The 19,121-nt window shown below is 45.6% G+C and overlaps 1 protein-coding gene across 3 annotated transcripts in view; it reads left to right on the plus strand.

Annotated features, from left to right (window-relative positions):
- VWA3B (von Willebrand factor A domain containing 3B) overlaps nt 1-19,121 on the plus strand; it is an 829,217-nt gene that overhangs the window by 248,315 nt on the left and 561,781 nt on the right. For all 3 annotated transcript variants that reach the window (XM_069204269.1, XM_069204271.1, XM_069204270.1), the window contains one exon: nt 3,993-4,175. In XM_069204269.1, the coding sequence (XP_069060370.1) occupies nt 3,993-4,175 (183 nt within the window). The remainder of the gene's footprint in view (nt 1-3,992; nt 4,176-19,121) is intronic.

Raw genomic sequence — 19,121 nt, forward strand, 5'->3', positions numbered from 1 at the left:
GCTGAAATTTATTGATTCTGGTTTGAAGGTAGGAAGTGATCCAGTCAAGAACAGTCCCCTCTCTGGCTGCTTCGTAGAGTCTTTGTATTAGAGCCTCATGGTCAACTGTGTTGAAGGCAGCTGAGAGGTCCACGAGAAGTAGTGCAGTGAACCCAGTGAAGTCTACTGTGTTTTTTAAAAGTCAGCACACATGGGGCCTGATTCTAACTTTGGAGGACGGTGTTAAACCGTCCCAAAAGTGGCAGATATACCACCTACCGTATTACAAGTTCCATAGGATATAATGGACTCGTAATACGGTAAGTGGTATATCCGCCTCTTTTGGGACGGTTTAACACCGTCCTCCAAAGTTAGAATCAGGCCCATGGTGATGAAGGCATATTCTTACCCTTTCCTGAGCGGAATCCTGTCTGGTAGTGTGAAAGTATGGAGTTCTCTTCAATGAATTGTGGCATCTGGGCGAATGCTGCTCTTCTATCAGTTTGCCCAGAAAAAGCCATTTCTAATTGGTCTGTAGTTGTTGGAGTCATGCTGGTCCAGATTTGTTTTCTTTAATGGGCATATGCATGAATGTTTTAGGTCATCAGGAAAGATTCCCGCAATTAACTAACTTGAAGATTTATGGTGGACAAGGGTCAGAATAGCAGACGACTGGCCTGCTTGCCTTGACCAGATCCCTAAATCTAATGACTGTATTCTGGCCTAGATGGAGGGTCTGTACTGAGACGGACATGACCTATAATGATTTAGGCCCTCGTTGCAGGTTTCAGGTTGCAGAACAAATTCAGAGTCTTTGCACCTGAATCTGGATGACAAATCATGTGGCCCTATTCCACTGAGGACTTTTCCCTTCGCTAGTTTCTCTTGTAGGATTTTGTATGGGGAAATCACTTTAGAACCATATAAAAAGTTAGGGAAATATTTGCAGTAAAGCCATTTCAATATGTTTTACCTCATTCTGTTCTGAAAAACTGAGAATTGCACAAAAAATAGTCCTAGGGGAGATCTCTAAGGTGAGATAATGGATTTACATGACGGCGATTTTATAGCCCAGCAAATCTGTTGTGTGAATGAGGGCCTTAGCATTTTGTTTTTATCCAAAATCCAAACCAATGTATCATTGATAGAATAATGCCTACTATAACTGCAATTGCAGACCTATTTTAAAAGTTGCTACATACAATGTTGCTCTTTTATCCAACCATTTTACATACTGACTTAATAAGAGGAGGTATTCCCAAAATGTATACACTTACTCAAATCCAACAATAGTAGTCTTCTTTGGACACTTAGGGACTGATTCACAAAAGCATATGAGTATGGGAAGTGGTACCAGAAGAGTACTCTTTTACAAACTCTTACATGCTTTTGTGACAGACAATTAGCAAAAGTGCAAAGAGGGAACAGTTCTTTCTGTGTGTTTAAACTGTATATGAATGTTCCCTGAATATTCTCATTACTTTCCCATTTTAGATATTTTGGTGCCAAGGAACAAAGGCACATAAGAGTATGCAAAATGGAGCCACAGAAAAGCTCAAAAATTTCTTGTGAGATGACTCCTTAAAGTCCTTAAGTCAATTTGTCTTCCTCTGTTTAGCATCAGTCTGTCCCTACTGATGTAATTTAAATAATAAAAATTATGATGGTTAATTCAAATGGTTGTTTTGTATGATTGATGCACACATCCTCAGACAGGTTTGGGCCGAAGTCAGACTCTCCAGTCTGGTATTGTCTTGAAGTTATGGCTTCATGACACCATAACGTTATATCTATCTTTTCCTGTGTAAGGAATAACGTTGTTGTTTGAGTGGGGTGTTGACACCGCTCAAGCAACAGCCACAGCCCCCTTTAGGATGAACCACAAAAGTCACTAAATGAATCTGTGCTGAACACTCTGGTAGCTTAACATCAACGCAGTCAAGCTTAACTTAGAGGCAATGTGTAAAGTATTTATGCAGCAAGTGAAATCACAACACAAGATACATCCTGCACCAGTTTAGAAAAAGAGAGTACATTTTGATACATTATTTGACACTAAAACAGCTAAACTCCAACTAGTAGAACCAAAGTTATGAATTGGTAAAGTTTAAAGTAAAAACCAGCGCCTTATAGATCAAAGGGCCAACCATAGACATCTAGTCACGCAAGACTGGGTCAAAGATAAAAAATATGTCTGACCGCAATGGAGCACATGTTGGATACAAAAAGTGGATTTTGCCCGGCCAGCGCTTACCTTCAGTCTTAGAAGAAAATTTGAAGAAAATTGTCTGAGAATGTTACGTTTTGCAGAGTGAGGAGGAGAGAGCGTTGTCGTCAGGGAGCTGCTGGATGAAGTCACAGTGAAATTTTTTATGTGCAGACTTAGTCACTTTTTTGGAAGTCAAAAATCTTCAGAGAGACAAGGCTGTAGCTGGCAAGAGTTCCAGGAGGCTGGATACGTCTTTGGTGAAGAACTGCTGCTGTGGAGAAGAAAGTAACAGGAGCTGACGCAAAGGCCGACCGCCAATGCACCTTAGCGGGTAGACGAGCAGTTTGGTCCCATTCTCCTTTTGCTTCTCAGAGCACTTCTTAGCCCAAAAAATTATGAGACCCCAAATGTTTATTTTTGCTATCTATACACCTTTAGCACCACCACCAGGAGTTCCAGGACTGGAGGGGCACCACTTGGCGGGGGCATGGACTCACTCAGACTGGGTCTACGTGCAGGTTTAAGATGGCTGGAGTCTTTTCTGTCCCTGAGGCTCTGATGAGGAGGCCAGCTAACTAGCCCTTGCAGTCACTCTAGTAGTTCTGGGTTCAGCATTAGGTGTCTCCTTTGAAGTAGGAGAAGTTTCTAGAGAATTCCCTTTGAAGTGCTTAAAGTTTCCTGACTTGCCTGCCCTGGCTCCAAGCTGACTGCATGAACAATGCAGGTGTGACAAATCCTGTGTATGAAGGCAGAGCGCAACCTATTCATTTGCAAGTGGGTATGTGCCCAGCTGTGCCTCGCCATCCTGCCACTTGATGGCCCATCCAGGCACAACTAATCTCTCTGTTGTATGGCTGTCTGGGAGGAATAAACAAAGTCCATCTGTCAGCTACACCCACTCGTGTGACTCAGGAACAGGCTGCAGTAACCAAATAGTTAGGGTAGAAATATTCCAACTTTCTAAAAGTAGCATTTTCAAAATTGCAACTTAAACTCCCACTTTACCATTAAAGAGGAATTTTAATTACAATTTCTCAGACACCAAACATGAAATGTCTACCTGTTCTCAGTTAAACGTTAGCACGTATCAAATGTAGTAAGGCAACCCAATGGTATCCTATGGAAGAGTTAGACTTCACAGTAGTGAAAAACGAATTTAGGAATTTTTCACTACCAGGAGGTTTGAAACCTAAAAGTGCGTGTTCAATCTTTAAAATTACAATACACTCTGCCCTATGGGCTACCTAAGGCCTATCTTAGAGGTGACTTGCATGCAATAGAAGCGGAGTTTACAGCTTGGCAAGGGAGTTTTATTGCTAAGTTGAATGGGCAGTGTAAAACTGCAGGCAGGCTGCATTTGAAGGCCTACTTGTGCCATTTAATTTAAAGTCCCTGAGTAGATGGTATACCACTTTACTAGGGACTTATAAGTAAAATAGGTTTCAGGGAGCGAACACAAACACTTTAGCACTGGTTATCAGTGGTAAAGTGCACAGAATGCTAAAGCCAGCAACATAAGGGTGTAAAGGTAAAATGTTTGGGGGGTTTGTTTTACTTTACTCCATACTTTGCTTGAAGAAAATGGTTTGAAAAAATAAGGGAAGGGCAAGTGAGGTTGGGATCAACAACTACTAATGTCATGGAGATGTAAGAAAGCTTAGAACATGTCTGCATTGAACAACACAAACATAAATAGTTAAAGGTGATATAAATGCGATCCTTTAGGATGCCGTTTATGTGAAAATATTTATGTAAGTAACTTTTAACTAGCATGCATGTTTTTTCCCCTTATTCTCTAATACAGCCTACGGAAACCATAATGGCTCAAATCCAGCTACAAATTCAGGTTCCTATTCATACCATTTCATTCAACTGTGATGATACAGAGGCAAACCAGTTTCTGTATGAGCTTTCCAACAAGACTGGGGGCCGGTTCCATTGCTACAGCTCGGACCTGAGAGATCCTGAGGCTCCTCGCGCTTTTGTGGTAAGTTTTCTATTTCTATACACCATTGTTTTTTAGCTTGGGTGAGACAAGCACTTTGAGATAGGGGCTACTCAGATGTATTTGGCAGCACCATGTAAGTAGTGCACTCTTGGCAGACTGGCATTTTGTTCTTCCCCTCACCGGCAATAACACCTAATTTGCTGCTTGTTTGAGTAGTCTGGCACTATCTATACATCTCTCCCCCTCTGCGGCTGATACCCTTGGCATTATATTACTATGATATTTTATTTAGTGAGAATGCTACTCACTACTCCCTGAAACTTCCTCTGAACTCCACCCCTACATACTTGAATATGCCACTTCTAACCTATAAGCCACACACCAAAATGTGAAATTATGGATATAATTGCTATGAGGTAAAGAGGTTTATAAACTCCATCACCAATACCATTCCTTACCCCATTTTAAAATATTCATGTTATCTTTTAATACTTAAGGTTTATCAACTACTGATAACAAATCTTTAAAGAAACATTAATATTGAGATAAACTATATTAAATTAGTGGTAACAAGAATATAATTGTGATATTGGCATTCCCACTTAAAGAAAAATTAAAATGATTACAAAAAATAATGACAAAGAAAGTTACTACAAAGAAACAAAAGAAACTTTTAGGAACAGCATTTTCTCCAGCATTTTCCCAGCTTCTGGGATACAAAAATGTTTGACATTTCTGGAAGATGAATGCAGAAGAGAGAGAAGCAGAATCTTGTCTGATCTAGGCATGGTCACGGGTGCTGCCAGGGCAGAGAACTACCAAGAACCTTTGATCCATGTGAAAATATAGTATGCAAACACATCTTTTGCAAAAACATATGCCTAAAATTTTTTGATTTCTACAAATATAAATACCTCTCTACCAAAGTGCGGTTCTGTATTTAATTTCTGAATTCAACAACACTCACATATCACATATTTTAGGATTAAAGAAATTTACAATTTTAACTCTAAATCTCCCATATTCGTCAGCTATTGCTTAATGGGTGAATTTGGTGCAAGTCGACATTTTGGGTTGGAGATATTCATGTAAGATTAAGATTTTGGTAATCTATATTTTTGGGTTGTTAGAAATGGGTCTTTGGTTGACAGTCAGGTTACCCCCTGTTCAAGCAAGGACCCTCACTCTAGTCAGGGTAAAAGAGAGTCACCCTCAGCTAATCCCTGCTTACCCCCTTGGTAGCTTGGCAGAGCAGTAGGCTTAACTACAGAGTGCTAGGTGTAAAGTATTTGTACCAACACACACAGTACCTTAATGAAAACACTACAAAATGACACAACACCAGTTTAGAAAAATAGGAAATATTTATCTAAACAAAACAAGACCAAAACAACAAAAATCCACAATACACAAGTCAAGTTATCAATTAAAAATCAAAGAGAGTCTTTAAGTAGTTTCAAACACACACTTACGCTGTCACCGTGAAAAAGTACCATGGGTGCATCAAAAATAACCCCACACGGGCGAGTGCGCGTCAAAAAGGGCTTGCGAGGCATTGATTCCACTCACGAGCGGGACCGTGTGTCGTTTCTCCTTTCGCCGGGTCGAGGCGCATCATTTCTTTTCTCCACAGGACAGCGATGCGTCGATCCGGTCAGCACTCTCGGGTTCGGGCAGGCCTTGCATTGTTTTTCCATGCACATCGGTACTTGAGTCAGAAATCCAGCAGCTCGATCATCCGAAAACCCAGCAGCGCAGGTTGTGATCTCCCAGCCTCCGTCAGCGATGCTGCACGTTGTTTTTCCTGCTCCGTGCGTCGATTCTTCGGTCGCGTTTCCTGCGAGCGTCGTTTCCCAGCTGTGGAGCCGGCGGCACGTCGTTTCTCCAGCCGCAGATCGGAGTCGCGTCCATCTTTTCTCTGCACAGCACTCTGTGTGTGGATTTCTTCCTCCTAGGCTGCCAGCTTCTCCTTTCAGGGTCCCAGGAACTGGATGGGCACCACAGAGCAAAGTAGGAGTCTCTCCAGAGACACCAGGTGCTGGCAGAGAGAAGTCTTTGCTGTCCCTGAGACTTCAAACAACAGGAGGCAACCTCTAAATCAAGCCCTTGGAGATTTCTTCTCAAGATGGAAGGCACACAGAGCCCAGTCTTTGCCCTCTTACTGTGGCAGAAGCTGCAACTGCAGGATAGCTCCACAAAGCACAGTCACAGGCAAGGCAGCTCTTCTCCCTCAGCTCTTCTCCAGGCAGACATTCTTCTTGTTTCCAGAAGGGTTTCTAGAGTCTGTGGTTTTGGGTGCCCTTCTTACACCCAATTTCTCCTTTGAAGTAAGCCTACTTAAAAGCAAAGAGTCTTTTGAATGTGAAATCCTGCCTTGCCCAGGTCAGGCCCCAGACACTCACCAGGGGGTCGGAGACTGCATTGTGTGAGGACAGGTGTAAGTGACCCCTCCTACCCTAAACTGTTTAGCCGTTTTCAAGAAATTAGCATTTCAAAAGGGGAAAGGACACAACTGCCACCATGTCAAATAAATCTGAGTTGTCCTGTTCCAGCTTATTGCCACTGTGTCGAAGAACTGAAGTCTCCTGCCTAAAAAAATGACTGAGATCTGCAAAGATTTACTTCACACAGCAAACGTTACATCTTTATATATGTTTCCTCATTTTCCAAGCTAAATCAGTGACCCTGTATTTATTGGTTAACATGAGACACAGGGAAAAGGGTGACCAGACCTTCGGTCCTATAAAATGTGTATTTTTTCAAAAAAGAATCTTCTGAACTTTGGAATTGTTGGGTTTGCTAGCTTTTATATTATCTTAACTTTGAAAACATAGCTAAACTACACATTTCTGAGTAGTACATACCCTAAGCAATCTTGAGTGATGTCACATATTTATCCTGCAAAACACTTCTTCCCCATTTCCGTCAGTGCCTGCAATGATTGCTCATTAAAGATGTTCTCATGTACATATTTTACAAAAGAACCAAAAATGAACCAAAGTCAAACACTTTTTTGCAAATCTTGCACTATGCACGCTTCTACACTAGTACCAATAAAAAGGTTAGTGCATATCGTACTTTACTTAGGTGATAGAAGAGACTGAGGCCAGGACAAAACAGTCTATGTTAGCGATGGTTTGGGAAACACTAGAGCAGGGAGATCATTTACTCTGAGGTTTTCATGCGTGATAAGTTTACATCTTAAGGAACTTAACAGTATCAGATATTTTCTGAAAAGCAGACTTTTTGGTGAATCCAGAAAGCTCTGTATGACAACACTCTGGGGCTCATTATGTACATGGCGGTCTGGGCCGCCATGCCGGCGGTGGCGGTAAATACCCAGGGCCCAGACCGCCATATAATGAACCGGCCAAAACCCCACGGCGGAAGACACCGCCACCGGTAATCCGACAGGGCAGCGCTACAAGCAGCGCTTGCCTCCGGATAATAATACCCATTCCGTCAGCTTTTTCCCGGCGGGTCACACTGCCAGGGAAAGGCTGGCACAATCTGTATCTTGGGGCGATTTGGGGCCCGTCTGGGGACCCCTTCACTGCCCATGCACTTGGCATGGGCAGTACAGGGGCCCGTGCAGTGCCCCATTACGTAGGTCACTGCCCGATTTACGGGCAGTGATCTGCATGACGGGTGCTGCTGCACCTGCCGCACACCAACATTGGTAGCGGTTCCATTTGGAGCTGCTGTCAATGTTATAGCCCTTTTTCCTGCTGGGCCGGTGGGTGGAAACACTGTTTCCGCCCGCCGGCCCAGCGGGGAAAACATTATACAGCCGGCGGGGGAGTAGTCGCGCTGGCGGTCTTCTATTGACCGCCAGCGCTGATCTCAGCGGGTTTTACCGCTGAGATCATAAGGAGGGCCTCAGTGTTGCTCTGTACAACATGCCTTAATTGACTTACTTGAGATCATCACTAATTGCTTAGGAAACCATTTGTTACTAGTTACTTGCAAACTGAGTGCTGGTTTCAGAGCTCCCAATGGTCCAGCACCAATATTGGGTGTCTCATACATTCAGTACAACCTTCATATTCACACCACCAAACACATGGCTTCTAAAAGGGTTACTTGTGTGTACTCACACAAATGCAGACACACGCTTCTACCAACAATACATTCAATGTTGGTTGACATGAGTCAGAAGGTAGCCACACACACACACACAGACACACATACACTTGAGTCAGGGGGTAGGCACATACACACACATACATAGAGCACACACCTCTCCATAATAGGAGGTCAAGTGAAGGTCCTGCTTTAGGTGAGATGGCTTTGGTCTTCAAAGGGCCAGGGCGCCCTAGTGATGATTCAACCTGGACAGATGGTTTGGCTTATCATTTAAGTGTAAGCATCATACATATGTGATTGTAGTCTTACAGTGGTATAAACGTTAGGTGCAGTACTCCTCATGTCCTTGGACAAAGCGCCTGCCAGGTGGGGCCACCAAGGGAGGAGCACTTTGCTTCTTCTAATTATCTACTATCTTTCTATAATTCTTTTTCCAGTAGGTTGATGTGGAATTTCAGCAAGGATAAATTGATTCAAGGATTCCACAGCCAATTCTACTGGCTACTAATGAGCTTTCCCCCTACTTTTGAGAAAAAATAACTGCAATTTGAGAAACAAATAACATCAATTTGAGCTCCTCCAGCTCTAAATCGGTGAAATCAGAAATCAAAATATCATACCACATTACTACCCAGCAAAGACACTGAGCGCCTCTTTTGGAGTTTAGAGGGAGATGAAAACAGCCATGTTTCTGGAGGAAACTGAATAAGCAGTGGGACCCACTGGCTGAATTTGCCTTACCTTAGGGATAGTTTTGTGAAGAAAGTCAGCCAGTTTATTCTTCTTTGTATTTGAAGTTTCTTCCTGAAATTGGAGAATTTTCAGGAGTCTCCGTACTCTAAATGGGGCCCTTAGTCTTTCATCAATCACCCTTGCCAACACCATCCATCTTTTAGTTTAAGTAGAAGCTTCCACCATAAGTAACATTTCAATTAAGTGATTTCGAATCTTCAGGTTTGGAAACTGAAACATGATACTCTGCATCCAGCCATTCAGTAGCCCAGTGACAATCTTCCTTTGGTTGAGTACTCCTGGCGAACATATAGGCGCTGATTTGTTCAAAAGTGGCGCAGCGTGGTACTGAGCAAAAAAATAGCAGTGCTGTGCTGCACCACTTTTGAAACACAGGGATTTGCCATATTTAGAGGAATATGACGCACCCCTGCGTTTCCCCCTGTGCCGACACTGAATTAAGTTGCCTGCGTCAACGCAGGCATCCTTGCACCAAAGTACAAGGGTGTCTGCGTTGAGGGGATAGATTGTTTATGTGCAGGAATGTGTCCTTTCCTGCATATAAACAATCTATAATAGCAGATCTATGTGTGCTGCAAAATGCGGCACACATAGAAGTACCAAAGCATAATTTTGGAATGATTATTTATGTGCAGGAAGGGACAACTTGCCCACAGCAACATCCATTGTACGCCCCTTCCACACAAAATGCTTAGTGTGAAGGGGCCGTATTTACAAGGTGGCGTTAAGCCACAAAAGTGGCTTAATGCCACCTTGTAAATACGGCGCAGTGAATAGCACCACTGGAGCGTCACTCTAGACAGCATTATAACATATCATAACATGTAGTACACACATATTTACATATTTTTATTTAAGATTTGGATCTCAAAAGAAGTCCACAGGATGATACAGCACTTATACATCAAACAAAGTGCACTTTAAGATGAATTTTAAAACTTGAGACGTTTCATTTCCTAAAACATTATCATATCACAGGTATCATCTTCCATACTTACATCAAAATGTTAAAAGCTTCTGTCCCACAAAAGTGAGGTACATGAAGTGCAAAGTTGTGCAAAGAAGCAGTACAAGAATTAATGACCCATGTGCAGTTATAACTGAAATCACTTTTTGTTTGTATTTCATATATCTTCAACTAGCAAACAACTGTATTTTTTAACACAGAATCTAGACAGCCATAGGATTTCGATAGCAATATCGAAAAAGCACCAGATTCCTTGCACAAAGTTCCTCAGCAAATATTTTCATAATATAGAAAGTAAGGTGCATTTTAATATAAATGTAAACCTATACATCTCTTGCACGAACTAAGGTCAGTTTTTGGTTGATCAGTCAGCATTGTTGGGGGTGTGGCTATGCTGGCGACCAAGATGGCCACGCGACGTTAGAGCTCCGACGGATTGGACCCCATATGTGGCAGAGTCGGGTGATCTAGACTGCCTGGTGCCGGAAATGTGACGGGGTGGCTGTAGGGGGGCCAGGGGGACGATTGCACCATTGAAGTGAGCGCTGGGGCCTGCGGTGTCCCGGGGCCTGTAACGCCGTACATGCTGGTCTTGCGCTTTGGAGGCCCGCAGTGACAGGGTCTGCAGGCGGGGCTGAGATGCAGGTCAGCCGAGCTGCATGGTGCGGCTCGAAAAATACCTCTTGCCGCCTGCACCCCCATTATCTTTCAGTTTTGGTCAGCTGGGAGTTGGACCGGCTGTGGTTGCCAGGCCGCAGACCCTGCAGGGCCGATCAACCTTTTTCCCACTGCCGGCTGATGCTAGGGGCCTGCTGAGGCTTGTGTTGGGCTGAGCCTGATGCATTGTAGGCCTCATGGAGGCGGTACAGTGAGAGGAAGGCCCTACTGGTACATTACTAACTACGGCTGGCGAAGAGGGGGTGAGATACTTGGTTCTGGGATGATGGGCCCCGATACTGGAGCACTGGCCCCTGGCACTGGCAACTCCCCACTCGCAGCCCCAGGCCCCACGAACCCTACATAGACAATGGGCAAAGGAGATCCTAAGCAGCGGAAGCTTGCGTTTGACAGGCAGAAGCAGACACCTCAACATAACGTGCCCATGATGTCTGAGACGGGGGCCAGCGTGGACAAGGACTCTGATATGCCCACCAATGCCACAGCAATACTGATGGAGTTGTGTGCCGGTTTCAGGGCCATCAACACCAGGTTTGGTACCATAGTTAGCAGCTGGGATGGGATGAGAGAGCGTCTTGCCCGACACGATGCGCGGATGGCACATTCAGAGGATGGAATCTCGAAAACGGAGGACGCTACTGCCAAAATGGCCAAGAGGATGGAAATACTGGAGACCCGCCTACGTACAGACACCATAAAGAATGAGGACCTAGAGGTGCGGGCAAACGTAATAATCTTTTAATCCTGGGGGTGGTGGAAACGACTAACACTGGACGCATGGACCTCTTTGTCGAACATCTGCTCACAGAACTGTTTGATTGTGCTAGCTTCACCTCCACATTCGTGGTGGAACAGGCGCACAGATCCCTCTTGGCGTGACCCGTGCCGGGACCCCCCCGGGACCAATTGTTGTTCGCCTTCTAAACTACAAAGATCGTGATCCAGCACTTCACTTGGCCTGCGAAAAGACTCCTCTGCAATACCAAGGAGCCACAATCTACCCAGACTTCACGATGGCAGTGCAGGAGGCTAGACGGAAGTTTCAGGATGTTAAGGCTGCCCTTTGAGGTCTGGGTCTCTGACATGGTATGCTATACCCTGCCAGACTCAGTGTCAATATCCTGGGCAAGCCTTGTTTCTTTGATAAGCCAGCAGAGGTGCTTGACCTGTTCTCGGAGACATGACTGCTGCCTGGCTCCTTGGGGGAGTTACTACACTGTCAGTGGTGAGGCCTGCTGGTTCGGTGTGTGTCATGGCTCTGCTCCTACCGACTCCTCCCCCTAAAGGCACCGTAAAGACTGGCCGGAACTCAGCCTCCTCATAAATGATTATAATGCTTAAACATACCTTTGCGATAAGGGGTCCACCCGCGGATGCGTTGCCACCCCTCCATGGTTGATACCACATTGTATGTTGTAATAGGGTTGTTTTGTTTTTGTTTCACCAAAGTGGCCACTTTGCAAACATTCCAAGGAGAGATCACGCTCAGCTCATTCATCTCCTCAGCGGTCCCCGATCCATACAGTCGGGGCATCCCGTCAAGACCTGTTCTCGGAGACATGACTGCTGTCAGGCTCCTTGGGGGTGTTACTGCACTGTCAGTGGTGAGGCCTGCTGGTTCGGTGTGTGTCATGGTTCTGCTCCTACCGACTCCTCCCCCTAGAGGCACCATAAAGACTGGCCGAAACTTCAGCCTCCTCATAAATGATTTTAATGCTTAAACATACCTTTGCGATAGGGGGTCCACCCACGGATGCGTTGCCACCCCTCCATGGTTGATACCACATTGTATGTTGTAATAGGGTTGTTTGGTTTTTGTTTCACCAAAGTGGCCACTTAGCAACTTCTGCCAGGTGTGGGTGGGGGGACATGGAACAGTTGGGATATAGGTAATTTTGATATTGTTAGACTGTTATTAGTTTGCTTTTATGTGTGCACCCAGGGCCACTTTTGTAACCTATCACTCCAAATCGATGACTGCTGCCCAGACTATAGGGTGACCGACTCTAAGGCCCATATTTATAATTTTTTAGTGCCGCATTTGTGTAATTGTTTGACGCAAAAGCGGCACAAACTTTTAAAATATCATCATATTTTATAAGTTTGCGCTGCTTTTGCGTAAAAAAATGACGCAAATGCAGCGTTAAAAAAGTATAAATATGGGCCTAAATGTCATGTTTATGTCCTGGAATATTCGGGGTTTAAATAACCCACGCAAAGGGAAACACGTTTTATAGTATTTAACCAGACCTGGCGCGCAGATAGTCTTTCTGCAAGAGACTCATTTAGCACCCACATCTACTAGTACATTTGATAAACAATTGGGCCCCCACAGATTTCATTCAAACTACAGCTCCTATCCCCAAGCGGTCTGCATATTGATCCATAAAATCTTACCCTTCCATCACCAACATACTATTGCAGACCCACGGGGCAGATTCATTTTGGTATGTGGCGTGCTGGCCGGTCGTAGGATCACACTACTAATATATATGCCCCTAATATAGACAACCCAGATTTCTTTTCCACACTCAAGATGCACATCAAAAGGGAACCCGCAGACCACCTGATACTTGGGGGTGTCTTTAATTTACCCCAAGATAGAAGCCTGGACACCACATTCTTGCACCCTGCAAACAAGCCCCAATCGTCGAAAGTTCTATGTGGTATATGCCATACCCACTCCTTTCGGGACCCCTTGCGGATATCGCCTAGCACTAAACTTTACATTCTATTCTGCCCCTCATGATACCTGGGCCCTCATTGATTTCTGGCTTATGTCACCACAGAAAATGCCCTGGATTTGCTCTGTCTCCCATCTCCCTCGGACTCTTTCAGACCCCTGTCCAGTCCGCCTTGACCAATGCATTTCTTCCCAGTTGCGGCTCTAGATGATGAGGTGTTCCACTTGGATCTCTGCACCGCTATTATAGAATAATTTGTCATTAACACAGCTTCTGTTACATCTAAAGCTACATTATGGGAGGTGTTCAAGGCCTACTTTAGAGGGATCACTATAGCTGAACCCCCTAGGATCTTGCGAGCCATCTGCCAGGATATTAGCCGAATTGAAGCTGCACTAGCTGAAGCGGGCAACGTGGCGGCCACGCGACCTGCGGGCAGATCTACTTGCTTAAGCTAAATTGCTGGACACATTTCGGGACTTGGCGGAACACGAGGCCAACTTCTTGGGTAAATATGCCAGGGCACATTGGTATGGTGAGAGTGAGAGGCCCAGCCATACTTTGGCATGCCTTCTGCTCCCCCTAGGTCAATCTCTTATAGTCCTGAGCTGCAAGGGCCCTGCAGCTCGAAGACCTCAATGCCCTCTAAGGGACAGACACTTTTATTTAATTATTATAAGCAACTTTACACCACCCGCGTACAGAGCCACTCTCCTGAGATGCTGCGGTCTCTGGAAGAGGTGGTCATGGTATGGCTGAGTTTGCCACAGCAGCAGTATCTAAGCAAACCTTTCATACCCGAGCATGTTATGCTGGCCATTGATGCATGAAATGGCTCTAAGGCACCAGGCATGGACGGATTTACGGTGTCTTTCATAAGGCAACAAGCACATCCTGGCCCCCCACTTTCTGGACGTGTACCAGGATGCCCTGGATGAGGGAGTGCTCCAGCCCACGCTCCGGGAGGCTGTGGTCACTTTGCTGTTAATACCGGACAAAGACCCTTCCCTCTGTGACTCATACCAACCGTTCTCACTTCTGAATTTTGATTATAAAATTCTGGCAAAGATGGTGGCTAACCGGCTGTCCCTACTGCTGGACCAGATAATCACACCGGCACAATTGGGATTTGTGCCACACAGGTGCACATCGCTGAATTTGTGCACAGTGTTCACTTCCCTTCATATAGTTTCGCCAAAGATCCTGGCCATGGCTGCCTTACTAGACACAGGGAAGGCTTTTGATTCTTTAGAGTGGCCCTTTTTAAAGTCCACTCTCTGTAAGCCTCGTATCCCCCAGGGCTTGGTCTCCTTGATAATGTTACAGTGCTCCTCTCCTACTGCCCGTATTCTAATTAACGACACACTATCACAGGCCTTTCTCATCATCAGGGGAACTCGGCAGGGGTGCCCTCTGTCACCCCTCCTTTTCATAATTGCGATAGACCCATTTGTACGTCACCTCCAGAAAAAACACATACACAGAGGATTTAAAATCAAGACCGGACCTTTATTGGCCTCCTTATATGCAGATCACATCCTCGTGTTTCTCCGCCACCCCGTCATCAATCTGAGTCCAGTGATGGTGGAGATTTGGTGATTTCTCTGGCTTGCGGATTAACTGGCATAAGTCCGAGCTGTTTCCTCTCACAGAGGTAACTACCCCACTGAACTGCGTGTTCCCTCAGTCCAGGACCAGGTTAAGTATCTGCGTATGCATATACATCAGGCAAAAGAGCACATACTCAGCCTAATAATAGACCTGCGGTGGAAAGACTAAATTTACAGATAGACCGCTGGATTTACCTCCCCCTAACAATGGCCGGCCCTATTGCATTAATTAAAATGGTGGTACTTCTGCATTTTTTCTATCTCTTTGTTAACATACCGATCCCCCTCACCAAAAAATGTTTCACTACTCTACAGAGTTTTTTGATGCAGTTCATTTGGGCCGAGAAACGCTGGGAGGTATTGGCCCTTCTGTGTGAGCGTGGGGGTTTTGGAGTCCACCATTTTCCTTTATACTACCTTGCTGCCCAATACCATTATGCGCACTATTGGTATCACTGGGATGGCTGGCTACCATCTACAATACCAACAAGGGATTCTATGTTCCCTATTCGATTACAAACACTGTTACCACTTGGCCATCAGCTGGCCACAATGTGCTGGGCTTGGCGTCAACTGGCCCACCTTCTGTCTTGCGATTTGTTATACTCAGTGGCGCTCCCTCTGGGCAACAATCCGTGGCTCCACCTCATAGAGGAGAAGCTGGTGCAACATACGCTTTGCCCTTTCCAGCTTTCCACTACAGGTGACCTCTTCCCGCAAGATCATAAATTCTCATGAATGGAGGACAGTCATTTTGAATAAGTCACATACATGGATCATTTTGTCCTCCGATGTTCGCAGAGCACACTGTGGGAGCTTTTGCCTACTTACCCAGTAGCACCCTCTGACTTCTACCATCTCACACTAATTATAACAGCAGACTCTAGGGCCAGATTGGTTTCCAGGTTGCACCGTGCATCCCTTGAGCTTCACCCCGTTCAAGACAGGAGTGCGCGGGAGGCCTGGGAGGCAGATTTAGGTCATCAGCTGTCCGATAAGATACGGTACGCTTGTTGTTACCAAACATTCACAGTGTTTTTAAATCATAGACCCAAACTTGTACATTATACATTTTTTCATAGAATCTATGTAGCACCTGTTAGAAATGGGGTCTTTGGTTGGCAGTCAGGTTACCCCCTGTCCAAGCCAGGACTCTCACTCTAGTCAGTGTACGTCACACACAATCCAAATTATCCTGTGCCTACCCTCTGGTAGATTGGCACTGAGCAGTCAGGCTTAACTCAGAAGGCAACGTGTAAAGTATTTGTGCAATAAATCATGCAATAACACAGTAGAACACCACAAGTATACACCACACAGTGTTTAGAAAAATATGTAATATTTATCTGATAAGATGCAGGTGAAAACGATTAAGATGCAATACGTATATGTTGAAATACCACTGTAAAAATTATATAAAGTGTCTTTTGTCTCTTAAAAGCAACAAATGTCTCTTGGAAGCACAGGGTACATGGTTTGCATCCAAAATCTCTCCAAGGAACCGCAGAGGAGGAGATGCGTGGAAAACAGGGGGGTGTGCGTCGATTTCTCAGGCCACACACAGCTATGTGTCGTTTATTTTTCACGCAGGGAAGGCTTTGTGTCGGTTTCCGGCATTTGGTCTTGGATCCTCTTCAGGTAGCGGGGTTTTTGGACGCCCCGTGGAAGAAGCGTTGAAATCCGGCGCTGGCAGGACAAAATCACAGGGGCTGCGTCGATCTGGTAGGCGTTGCGTGGAAATTTCTGCTGCACGGCAGGAGCTGCGTTGACTCCTCTCAGGAAGTCGGGCTGCGTCATTCTGGCTCGGCTTTGCGGCGATCCAGTGGGCCATGCATCGAATTTCCGGTCGCTATGCTGGTGCTGTGTCGATCTGCTCCTTGCGAAGTCGGGCTGCGTTGTTCCGGTTCAAAGTGCAGTGATTTCCTCACCTCGATGCAGGCTGTGCGTCATTTCTGGCAGGCGGTGCGCGGATTTTCGCCACACCGGGAGTTCTTCTTGCAGGAACAAAGTTTTTTGGTCCTGAGACTTCAGGGAACAGAAGGCAAGCTCTATCCAAGCCCTTGGAGAGCACTTCTCAGCACAGCTAGAGAGTAGTAAGGCAGCAGGGCAACAACAAGGCAGCAGTCCTTCTCAGAAAGCAGTGAGGTGAATCCTTGGGGCAGCCAGGCAGTTCTTCTTGGCAGGTTGCAGGTTCTGGTTCAGGTTCTCTTCTCCAGGAAGTGTCTGAGTTAGTAGGCCCTATTTAAATACCCAAATGTCCCTTTGAAGTTGGGGAGACTTCAAAGAGTGGCTTAGAAGTGCCCACGGTCCCCTTTCAGTTCAATCTTGTCTGCCAGGGTGCCAGTAGGGGGTGTGGCAGTCCTTTGTGTGAGGGCAGGCCACTGTCCTTCGACATGTAAGTGTCAAGCCCTCCACCCTCCCAGCCCAGGAAGACCCATTCAATATGCAGATATGCAAGTGTGACTGAGAATCCTGTGTTTTGGGTTTGTCTGAGTGAATGCACAAGGGAGCTGTCAACTAAACCTAGCCAGATGTGGATTGTAAGGCACAGAAGGATTTAAGTGCAGAAGAATGCTTACTTTCTAAAAGTATCATATCTAAAATAGTAATATTAAATCCAACTTCACCAGTCAGCAGGATTTTGTCTTACCATTCTGACCATACTAAATATGACCTTGTTGCCCCTTTCAGATCAGAAGCTATCATTCAAACAGCATATGAGGGTAGCCCTAAGGTTAGCCTATGACAGGAGCAGGCCTCACAGTAATGAAAAACGAATTTAGGAGTTTTACACTACCAGGACATGTAACTACGCAGGTACATGCCCTGCCCTTTGTCTACACAGCACCCTGCCCTACGGGTTACCTAGGGCCTATCTTAGGGGTGACCTTTATGTAGAAAAAGGGGAGCTTTAGAGTTGGCAAGAACTTTTAAATGCCAATTATACTTGGCAGTGAAACTGCACACACAGGCCTTGCAATGGCAAGCCTGAGACATTGTTAGGGGGCGACTTAAGTGGGTTGCACAATCAGTGCTGCAGGCCCACTAGTAACTTTTAATCTACAGGCCATGGGCACATGTAGTGCACTTTTACTAGGGACCTATAAGTAAATTAAAAAACCCAATTGGGTATGATCCAATGTCACCATGTTTTAAGGGAGAAAGCATATGCACTTTAGCTCTGGTTAGCAGTGGTAAAGTGTGCAGAATCCTAAAACCAGCAAACACAGTGTCCAAAAAGTGAAGGGAGGGAGGCAAAAAGTTAGGGGGTGACCACCGTAAGGCTGTCAGGTCTAACATGTGTCCCCCCCAGCTGAAAGTGGGGAGTGCTACCCAACCTCCTGGGATCTCTCATCGCTAAGGCTGAAGTATCTGGAGAGACCATCAGCGTTGACGTGGTCAATCCCCGGGGGATGCTCCACCGTAAAATCCACCCCCTGTAGGGAAATGGACCACCTCAAGAGTTTAGGATTCTCCCCCCTCATCTGCATGAGCCATCTGAGGGGCCTGTGGTCTGTCTGAACCTGGAAGTGAGTCCCAAACAGGTATGGTCTCAGCTTCTTCAGTGCCCAGACCACAGCAAATGCTTCTCTCTCAGTAGCACTCCACCTCTGTTCCTGTGGCAATAGTCCTCTGCTAATAAAGACTACTGGTTGGTCAAGGCCCTCCTCATTTAGCTGTGCTAGAACAGCCCTTATGCCATGCTCTGAAGCGTCTGTCTGCACAATAAATTATTTGGCGTAGTCAGGTGCCTTGAGCAAGGGGGCTGTGCACATGGGTTCCTTCAGGGAGTCAAAGGCTTTCTGGCAAGCCTCTGTCCAATTCACCAACCTAGGTTGTTTTTTGGATGTCATTTCTGTCAAGGGTGACACAATGGTTCCATAGCCCTTGACAAACCTCTGGTTTGGTTTGGATTCTAGGTGGTTACCAGGCCTTGATAGTTTTAATCTTAGCCTGGAGTGGCTGCACCTTGCCACCACCTGCTAAGTATCCCAAGTACACCACGGAACCCTGCCTAATCTGGCACTTACTGGCCTTGATGATCAGGCCTGCCTGTTGCAGGGCCTGAAGCACCTCGTTGAGGTGAAGCAGGTGCTCCTCCCAGCTGAAACTATAGATGGCAATGTCATCTAAGTAGGCTGCATAGAAGGCATCCTTGCCAGCCAGGACCCGGTTAACCAACCGTTGGAAGGTAGCGGGGCATTTT

The sequence above is a fragment of the Pleurodeles waltl genome, chromosome 8, assembly GCF_031143425.1.
Source record: "Pleurodeles waltl isolate 20211129_DDA chromosome 8, aPleWal1.hap1.20221129, whole genome shotgun sequence".
Lineage (NCBI taxonomy): Eukaryota > Metazoa > Chordata > Amphibia > Caudata > Salamandridae > Pleurodeles > Pleurodeles waltl.